Genomic DNA, 10,351 nt, shown 5'->3' with positions numbered 1-10,351 from the left:
GACCACGTGTGTACATCTAACACTGGTTTTGAAGGGGTGCATTGGGGATTTGGATATGGTCATAGGAATCAATAAGGAGATGACGTCTTAAGCTTCGCTTTAGCCTATGACATGATTTTAGGTAGAATCCGACCTAGTGACTTAACAGTGGTCAACACTCTAGCAGGTTGATTTTGTTCTCTCTAGAAGGGAAGACATGCATGCTTGACTATATTGTAAGGTGATACATGGAGAGAGTGTTGTCCCTCAACATAATCTTGTGGTGCCTGACTTCCGCTATCGGATTCGTGTCCAGTGGGATAAGCGTGCCAAACTTGTTAGAACGAAGTGGTGGAATCTCAAGGGAGGGGGGACAACTCAGCCTTTCAAGGAGAAGGTTATTAAGGAGGGATCTTGGGAGGAGGGCAGCGATGCAAACAATATATTGATAGAGATGACGACTTTCATTCAGAAGGTGGCTCCAGAGGGGTTTAGGGTGACCAGGGGAAGCAAAGCTAAAGATACTTGGGGTGGAATGATGATGTCTAGAAGGCTATTAAGAAGAACAATTGTTTCAAACGCCTTCATCTCGATAGGAGTGCAACCAACATAGATAAGTACAAGGTGGCAAAGAAGGCCGCAAAGCGAGTTGTGAGTTAAGTAAGGGGTCGGGCGTATGAGGACCTCTACCAACGTTTAAACACGAAGGAAGTCGAAAGGGACATATATAAGGTGGTCAAGATCCAGGAGAGGAAGACGAGGGATGTCAACAAAGTCAAATGCATCAAGGATGGAGCAGATCAACTTTTGGTGAAGGACAAGGAGATCAAGCATAGATGGCGAGAGTACTTCCACAAACTGTTTAATAGAGAGAATGAGAGCTATACGATTGAGCTAGAAGACTCCTTTGATGATACCAACCGACACTTTGTGCGACATATTTAGTAGTCTAAGGTCAGGGAGGCATTAAAAAGGATGAAAGGAGGCAAGGCGATGGGCCATGATGATATCCCCATTGAGGTGTGGAGAGACATTGGAGACATAGTGATAGTATGGATAACTAAGCTTTTCAACCTCATCTTTCGGTCAAACAAGATGCCCGAAGAATGGAGGCGGAGTATATTAGTATCAATCTTCAAGAAAAAGGGGGGTGTTCAAAGTTGTACTAATTACCATGGAATTAAGCTGGTAAGCGATACAATGAAGCTATGTGATAGAGTCATTGAGGGCCGCTCAATAAGAAGTTTCATGCCTGGGAGGACGACCATGGAAGCTATTTTCTTGGTATGACAACTAATGGAGAGACACAAGGAGCAAAAGAAAGACTTGCATATGGTGTTTATTGACTTGAAGAAAGCCAATGATAAAATAGCACGAAATATATGTGGTGGGCCTTGGAGAAACACAAAGTCCCAACAAAGTAGATTGTCCCTCGTCAAGGATATGTATGATAAAGTTGTGGAAGTGTTCAAATAAGTGATGGCGACACCGACAATTTTCCAATTAAAATAAGACTACACCATGGGTCAGCTTTGAGTCCTTATCTTTTCTTACTTGGTGATGAATGAGGTCATAAGGGATAGACAAGAAGATATTCCATGGTGCATGCTCTTTGCGGATGATGTGGTGCTAGTCGATGATGGCCGGACGGGGGTTAATAGAAAGTTAGAGATGTGGAGGCGGACTTCGTAATCAAAAAGTTTTAGACTTGGTAGAACTAAAACTAAGTACATGAGATGTGGTTTTAGTACTACTAGGCACAATGAGGAGGTTAGCCTGGATGGGCAGGTGGTACCTTAGAAGGACATCTTTCAATATTTGGGGTCAATCCTGGAGAAGGATGCTGACATCGATGAAGATGTGATCCATCGAATCAAAGCTGGATGAGTGAAGTAGCACTAGCTTGCGTCCTGCGTGACAAGTGTCACAAAAGCTAAAAGAGGCGTGTTCTATAGGACAACAGTCCGACTTGTGTTGTTGTATGTCGCGGAATGTTGGCCAACCAAGAGGCGACATACCAGCAGTTAGGTGTAGCAGAGATGCACATGTTAAGACGATATGTGGCTAACATGAAAGGATTAGGTCAAATGATAATATACATTAGAGAGTTGGGGTGGCACCGATCAAAGTGAAGGTTGTCCAACATCATCTAAGATATTTTGAGCATATACAACTCAGACCTCCAAAAGCTCTCGTGCATAGTGGATGAATGAAACGTGCTCATAATATCAAAGAGGAGCAGGGTAGACCAAACTTTGACATGAAAGAAGCACTGATAATGTAAAAAAGGGTCAGGGTAGACCAATCTTTAGTATGGAAGAAGTCCGTTAAAAGAGATCCGTAGGACAAAAATATCACCAAAGAACTAATCATGGACAGAGGTGTGTGTAAATTAGCTATCCACGTACCAAATCCATGACTTAGGTTCAATATCTTATCTTATCGGTTTGGATTCTAGCCTAGACCAACATGTTTGGGATTGAAAGGCCTTGTTTTTGTTTTTGTTGTTGCTGTTGTGTCTTCTTGTCCTCCCAACTATCATTTTCCTTGATAATTATCAAATACTAGTATAAGATACCTTTTGCTGTCTTTTCTAAAAGAAAATCATTTACAGAATGTGACAGAAATTTCTTGGAAATTAGGCTTCTTTCCTGCAAATTATGTTCCTAATGCCATTTGCCTGGCAACACTGGGATTTAAATATGCACATTTGACGTGCAAAAATACTCTTTTATTAGATGTACTTGCAAAAACCAACTTACAGAAGAAAGTAGGTCCAAAACACTTGAGGAACAACATGCACGAGCAAAAGGCCACAAGATATACACAATCATCTCAACAACGCCAAAGAGAACTTCTCATCCGTGCAGCAGAGAAAAAAAAGGAACCAAGAACAGTTGCTAATGGTACACCATTTCTACAAGGAAGGACTACTTGAGCCTTATTGGCTGCTGCATCCCTCCTCTCATCATAGCGCAGAATTCCTCGTAGTTAATCCTCCCATCCTGTAAATTGCCACAAGAGCGCCATCAAGAAAATGGAAGGAACAAACAGGTTGTAGTCAGAAAATACTGCCAATACGCAGACTTACATTATCTGTGTCGACTTCTGATATGATGTCCTTTATGGTATCCGCGTCGCCCATTTCATGCTCAATCAAAGCAGTCTCCAGTTCATCTCTTGTAATGAAGCTGCATTAAAGCAAGGTAATCCTTTGTCAAATCAAGCCATGTGGTTCATCTCTTTTGTGCAGGTGCATTATACAACTATCGTTTGGTCCACACTAACATTAATGAAGTGTGAACCTGTGAATATCATGTCTCACTGGTAAGGTTTGATGAAAAAAACAACACTATCAGTTGTAGGAATTGACAGTTCAGATTAGAATACTCACCCACTGTTGTCTTTGTCAAAGTACTGGAACGCCTTGAACAAATGCTCGTCTCTTTCGAGCTTGTGTCTATGCATGGTTGCTGTTATGAACTCAACGTAGTCAATTGATCCATTGCCATCCACATCAGCCTGGAATGGATCAAGAGGTAGGTATACAATGTCAAAAATATCATGGTTGGAAAAAAAATACTGTAATACTACTCTGACCCATAATGTAAGACGTTTTTGAACTGCAAAAACGTCATATATTATGGGACGGAGGGAGTAGTTCAGAAGAGTTGTGTACCGCATCCATCAACTGCTTTACTTCAGCTTCTGAGAGCTTCGATCCAAGTTTGGCTAGTCCTGCTTTGAGTTCCTCATATGTGATTGTCCCACTGTTGTCTGTGTCCATGTTCATAAACATTTGCTTCAGGCCCTTGATCTCTTCCTCGTTAAGATTTGAAGCTATAACCTGCATACACACTTGCTTATAAGCACCAGAGAAAAAGGCATTCAGTTATGAGCATGAAGATAATAATAACCTTTAGAGCCATCTTTTTCAGTTTATTCATTGCTCTGAATTGCTTCATCCTAGAAAGAACAGCACTGTCAATAGGTTTATCTGATGCTTCTCCTTCCCTGAGCCATGGATGTTCTGATCCAGCATACACAAAAAATATCAGATTTTGGCGAAAAGAACTAAGATTTGAAGGTTAATAATGTACTGTCAAGAAGCTTACGAAGAACTTGGGCTGAACTAATTCTTTTCTTTGGATCCTGCGCCAACATCTTCCTCACAAGGTCTTTAGCGCTCTCAGAAATTGATGGCCATGGCTGACTTTCAAAGTCAATCTCCCCTTGAAGAATAGCATCAAATATTCCCTTCTCAGTTTCTGCAAAGTAAAACAGAAGATGAATAACAACATGCTGCTGCAATAATTGTATACCTGAATTCAGAAGGTGGAAGTACATCAGGACTTTAGAGGCAAACTTACCAGCCCAGAATGGAGGAACACCGCTGAGAAGAATGTACAGAATAACACCTGCACTCCAAACATCTATCTCTTTACCATAGTTTCTCCTAAGGACTTCAGGAGCAACATAATAAGCACTTCCAACGATGTCCCTATACATTTTTCCTGATATATTTGGAAGACGCTTAGTAGTTAGTACACATGAACAAAAGTCCATTTTGTATAAAATAACTAGAGTTCAAACAGCACAAATGAATAGCCATTCAGTCTTAATCTTTGCAACACAAAGACTTTCTGCATAATTCCATGAGCTACAATTCTACAGGACGGTGGTTGCCTCCATTGAAGCATGACTACCTCAATATCAAAGTCGCAATGCCTCTAGAAAACTCCCTTTACATGATTAGTTCTATCATGCGCTGATAGTTTTTTTTTCGAAACGGAGGCAAAAGATTTGCCTCATCAATTAATTAAGAAGAAGAGAGTTGCCCAGATAATTAATGGAGAACCGGACGAAAACCAATACAAATAGACCACATGCGGACTTCTCCCAAATTCTGGGACCCCATGACCACACCGCCAACCCCATAGGCATTCCCAACATGCAACTGTCCCAAGCCCTCACACATCTACATCACGAAGGAATCCCAATGAGAACACCTTGGATGTAGACAATCGACTCCACCAAAACCACGGTGATAGGCTAAACCATGAGGACAACCCAAAAGACCGAGGAGCAACCATTAAGCAGCTGCCGACGCCTTCCCTATGCGCTCATAGTAACTAACATGGAATCAGATGTTAATTTTCAATGCTAACCCAAACTTAGCATGGTTAAAAAATAGATGGTTCACTGTGAACCCAAGATTGGACCATCAGTATAGAAAACTTTCCTTCTCTACTTTATTTACTGAAAGCATATTGACATGGTATGTTTATGTCAACACAAAAAAAACTGCCCATAGCATCACCAAAATGGCTTGACTGCTCGATTTCTCCACGACTCGGAATGAACAGCATTGAAACTCGTCAAATCCAAAACTAGACCATCTAGGGAACTCCAACCCTATTAGGTAGTCCAACAGCAATACAATAGTTACGAGCAGCCTATGCCCTATGGACTTGATAGATAGATATATCCAGTTGCTATGAGAGGTGTTCAACAACAAAATGCAGTTGGCAAGCATATGCAGCTTATATATCATTTGTGTTACCTTCTTCAATGAAGACCGAAAGCCCGAAATCAGTGGCCTTGAGCACTGCATTCTCATCCTTGGTCGCGAGCAAGAAGTTTTCCGGCTTCAGATCGCGGTGCATCACTCCCATGAAATGGCAAACATTCACAACATTCACAACTCCTCTGCAGATTGTAGCAGCTGCGCGCTCTGAGTAGTGCCCCTTGGCAATAATCCGATCAAACAGCTCCCCGCCTGCACAGAGCTCCATTACAACATGCACGCTGCCCTTGTCCTCGTATGCTCCACAGAACTCCACTATGTTTGGCTGCCCAGATAGGTGCTGCATGATCTGGATCTCCCTGCGGATATCCTCCTTATCGGCCTTACTCACAAGCTTGCGCTTGGATATGGACTTGCAAGCATACTGCCTGCCAGTGCTAATCTCAGTGCAAAGGTACGTCACCCCGAACTGCCCCCTACCAAGTTCCTTGCCAAGCGAGTAGACAGAGCGCACATCCTCGTACTGCTTGCCGAGAATCGTGTCCGGCATGGGCTTTGAGGGGGCAACCACAGGTGGGACTACAGGAGGGTTCATCGCTGGCGGTGTGTACCTCACCTCAGCTTGTGGTGGTGGCTGAGCATTGTTGTAACTAGGAGGTGTTTGTGCTTGTTTTGGCTGGTGAGAATAGCCATAGCCATTGGCTCCTCCTTGGACAGAATCCGGGGACGTAGCTCTGCTGCAACACTGGCCCATCTGTGCTCAAATTCTTCCTTCCAGTTCCAAATTTACAACCCAGTCAGCCGAGCAGACGAAACCAATCGAAACCTGAATCTGTAAGCAACCCAAGAAAAGCCCTCTCAAAAAAAATCAAGGAAAACAATTATTATACTGGAATACTGGATCATACACGAACTCATCCACGTCTCATCGTTGAATCCACAAAGTAATAATTCATTCAAGAGACTGGAACAAAAAGAAAAGAGAGCCGAAACTGGATCTAGAAGCAGAACTCAAACAAGAACAGCAGAAGGGGAAAATAAGAGAAGAAGAAGCAGTTGCCTTTGACACAGGTTGACCTCTTTCTACTCCCAATCCGGTGCAAGGAATGCAAGAATTGCAGGACAAGATAGACGGCCGGTCGCTTTGGTGACACCGGAAGCAACAATCAGAGGAGATAAGGATACACGCAAATTGGGTAAGACAAAAGAAAGGGCCGACAGAAAGCAACGTCGCCAACGCGGCACCCAGGGAAAAAGAAGAAAACTACAGCACACAGGATCGTTTCCACCAATCTGTAAAACACCAGCACCAGAAATCTACTGAATCCAAGAACATATGCACGACACGAGAGTTGAAAAGATTGATAAATACAAGTGCAGAAGTAGAGAGCTCCTGGGAATGAGCTACCATAGCTTGCATCAAGCTGTTGCGCCACTGTCAGATCCAAAGATGGGACAAGCTTTCCACAGTCAGATCAAATTCTCGATCTCCTACCTAAAACGAACCCAAAACACGGAATGATACCTATACCTAATCTTCCATAAGATGGAAGAGCGACCCAATCCACGAACAGAGACGTCAGCAAGCACATCGAACCTAGAACATGGCGGAGACGCGTACCGACAAAGATCCTAAGCTCTGAACCAAGTCCCGAGCTCTCCTCCGTCCCTGCGCACCGAAGCTGCAGGCGTCTAAAGAACAAATCTTGGAGTGGTTGAAGACAGAGCAGGAACAGCTCGGCACGGCGACCGCGAGAGTGGATTGGAAGTGGTGGCACCGCGATTAGCGTCGCCCCCAATCGTGAGAGCGACTAATACACACGGGCAAGAATTGAAATCTCGGGAAGAAAAATAAAGAAAAGTTGGTACGGAGAAAAGGAAAAGGAGAAGAAATGGGGCAGTGCCGTATAGTGCCGTTTGCTTTTGGACTTTAATAATGGATCCACATATAACACGGTTTTGTTTTGTTTTTTTTTGAAAGAAATAACACGCTTTTGTTAACACGGTTTGTTGGCTTCTCATCAAAACAGAAAAATAGATAAAAACGGTTATTACTTCTGCCAACTCCTCCAACGCGGTGCATCAATCGAACGCATCAAAGTCCGTGGATAACATGTCCACATACAGCGGATAGAAACGCGACGCTGTACTTTTTCAAAAAGAAAAAAAAAACTAAACCAAATTTTGCCATGCAGCCTTGCTTTGGATTATCGATCAATATAATTCAACCATACATTTAAATCCTAATGAAAGCACTAGATGTTTAACAAGTTTTTTTAAGAGTCAATTACATTGGTGATGCCAGAATTTGGCACAAACGGCCACTTTGGTGCTACAAATTACGGTATACATCGAAGTGGTGGAAAATTTTGGCTCTTGTGTGGACATACAATGCTTTTCTCATTTGGATACGAATTTGACTCTGACTAGGCTAAGCAGCGTGGCACGGGTCCCACTGTCAGCGACCAGACGACGAAGGAGGGGGCATGTGGCATGATATGTTTCGAAAGAACCCTTAAATTTATTTTCTCACAAAAATCCCCTACCGTGGCTCATAACCACTTGATCTCAAAATCAGGGCCTCCAAATCCCTAACACTTGTTCCCCAATTCCAGAGCAGGGTGGCGGCGGTCTCGTGCATTGAGTATGGCGGCTTAGGTGTAGAACAACGATGATCCGTTGACACGAGGTTAGCTCACACGATCACTCTTTCTCTCTATCTATCTCTCCCCCCTCTCGTACAGCCACTTGGACCCTTCTCTCATCTCTCTCTCTCTCACCCATCTCTCACCGTTGTGTTTGTAGATGGGTGGCACCGGCATACCGAGGATGGTCGATGGCGAGGCGAAGATGGAGGAGGACGGTGAGTTGTGGTGAAGATTACGTCGGTCGTGTATCAGGGCAAGAACCATGTAAATCCATCTCACCTCTGAAATGTGAAGTGAATTGGATGTTAGGGTTAATGGGATTTTAACCCGGGATGATGAGCTACCGGATGTGGCCGGTTGCATGCCGTGACTGATGGGTAACATTGCATGGAAAACAGAAAAATCATACGAAACACCAAAGATCTAATTTGTGTAGATGCTAGCAACAAGAGGGAAGTGTGTCTACATACCCTTGTAGACCGAAAGCGTTAACGATCTAGAGATCATGGTTGGCGTAGTCGTACTCCTTCGCTATCCAATCCGACCCGGGTACCGAACGAACGGTACCTCCGAGATTAACACATGTGTAGCTCGATGACGTCCCCGCCTTCTTGATCCAGCAAGGGAGGGTGAATAGGTAGATGGAATTGGAACCAACACGTTGGGGTGGTGGCGGTGGCGACAACGGAACTCTGGTAGGGTTTCGCCAAGCGCAACCGAACAAGGAGATGGAGGGAGATGGTTGAGACGATGGCCAAGGGTGGAAGGGTGGCTGCCCCCATGCGCCTCTCTCTCTTTATAGGGGGCAGGGGAGGGCGTCCAAAACCCTCCTAGGGCCGGCCACAAGGGAGAAATCCCGTTAAAGTTGGAGATAACATCTTATCTCTAGATCCAACCCTTTATATTTAGAGATAAGACCTTATCTCTAGATTTAAACAAAATGGGCCTTGGGGGCTGGTGCGGCTAGCCCATGTGGACTGTAGCCCCACCCCTTGGTCTATGTGGGCCCTTCCCTGGTCGTTGGGCCCCACGGCGGAACCCCCAGAACCTTCTGGAACCTTCCCAATACTCTACCAAAAATTCCCGAACTTCTTCGGAACCCTGAATAAGACTTTCCATATATAAATCTTTACCTACAGACCATTTCGGAGCTCCTCGTGATGTCGTCGATCCCATCCAGGACTCCAAACTTCTTTTAGAATTCACCATAATATCCCAATACTACCTAGCATTACCCAACGTTAAGTGTGTGGCCCTACGGGTTTAAGAACATCTAGACATGATCGAGACTCCTCCCCTATCAATAATCTATAGTGAAACCTAGATGCACATATTGATTCCCACGTATTGAACAAAGATCTTTATCGGTTGAACCACGATGTCGAGGATTCGGCTAATCCTATATAGAATTCCCTTTGTCCGAGATTCGATTGCCAGTATCTCCGTACCTAGTTCAATCTCATTATCGGAAAGTCCCTTTACTCGTCCCATAATAAAAGACCCTCGTGACTAAACTCATTAGTCACATACTTGCAAGCTTCTTGTGATATTGTATTACCGAGAGGGCCCGGAGATATATATGTATCTGTCACATGGAGAGACAAATCCTAGTCTCGATCCATGCAACCCAACAAACACTTTCTGAAATATTTGTAAAGCACCTTTATGATCACCTAGTTATGAAGTGATGTTTGATAACCCACAAAGTATTCTTCTGGTATTCGGGAGTGGCATGATCTCATGGTCTAAGGAACAAATACCTGACATGAAGAAAGTTGTAGAAAATAAAGTAGGTGACACGATCTAATGCTAAACTTACGGTTGGGCATGTCCATCACATCATTCTCCTAATGATGTGATCCCGTTATCAAATGACAACTCATGTCTATGGTTAGGAAACCTTAACAATATTTGATCAACAAGATAGTCTAGTGGAGGCACACTAGCGACGTGGTGTTGTTTATGCATCCACACATGTATCCGAGTTTCCGATCAATACAATTCTAGCATGGATAATAAACATTTATCATGAATGGGAAAATATGATAATAACATCTTTATTATTACCTCTAGGGCATATTTCCAACAGTCTCTCACTTGCACTAGAGTTAATAATCCAGTTTACATCATAATGAATCTAACACCCATAAAGTTCTGGTACTGATCACGTTTTGCGCGTGGAAGAGGTTTAGTCAAT

At 43.5% G+C, this 10,351-nt stretch overlaps 1 protein-coding gene across 3 annotated transcripts; it reads right to left on the bottom strand.

The window, feature by feature from the left end:
• Positions 1-2,674: 2,674 nt before the first annotated feature.
• On the bottom strand, positions 2,675-7,421 carry LOC125527915 (calcium-dependent protein kinase 19). Of its 3 annotated transcripts, none has more exons than XM_048692415.2 (9): positions 7,128-7,421; positions 5,543-6,338; positions 4,350-4,493; positions 4,095-4,247; positions 3,897-4,009; positions 3,659-3,826; positions 3,374-3,501; positions 3,071-3,170; positions 2,675-2,984 (listed from the first exon to the last, which is right to left on the bottom strand). In XM_048692415.2, exons 2-9 carry the CDS (start codon positions 6,258-6,260, stop codon positions 2,910-2,912), a joined length of 1,599 nt encoding a protein of 532 aa, XP_048548372.1. In that variant the 5' UTR covers positions 6,261-6,338; positions 7,128-7,421; the 3' UTR covers positions 2,675-2,909. The 3 variants fall into 3 exon arrangements, with proteins under 3 accessions (XP_048548372.1, XP_048548374.1, XP_048548375.1); XM_048692417.2 differs by having other exon boundaries at positions 7,104-7,401; XM_048692418.2 differs by lacking the exon at positions 7,128-7,421 and adding an exon at positions 6,567-7,039.
• Positions 7,422-10,351: the final 2,930 nt, after the last annotated feature.

The sequence above is a fragment of the Triticum urartu genome, chromosome 2A (genome assembly GCF_056163025.1).
Source record: "Triticum urartu cultivar PI428250 chromosome 2A, HENAU_Tu73, whole genome shotgun sequence".
NCBI classification, from domain to species: domain Eukaryota; kingdom Viridiplantae; phylum Streptophyta; class Magnoliopsida; order Poales; family Poaceae; genus Triticum; species Triticum urartu.
This window is presented reverse-complemented; position numbering and strand designations above follow the sequence as displayed.

Coding starts and splice junctions, on each gene's coding strand:
- LOC125527915 (XM_048692415.2), bottom strand. CDS start 6,260: ATGGGCCAGTGTTGCAGCAGAGCTACGTCCCCGGATTCTGTCCAAGGA. Junction 4,248..4,349: donor TGTTCCTCCATTCTGGGCTG/GTAAGTTTGCCT, acceptor TTTACTTTGCAG/AAACTGAGAAGGGAATATTT. Junction 3,502..3,658: donor TAAAGCAGTTGATGGATGCG/GTACACAACTCT, acceptor GATCCATTCCAG/GCTGATGTGGATGGCAATGG.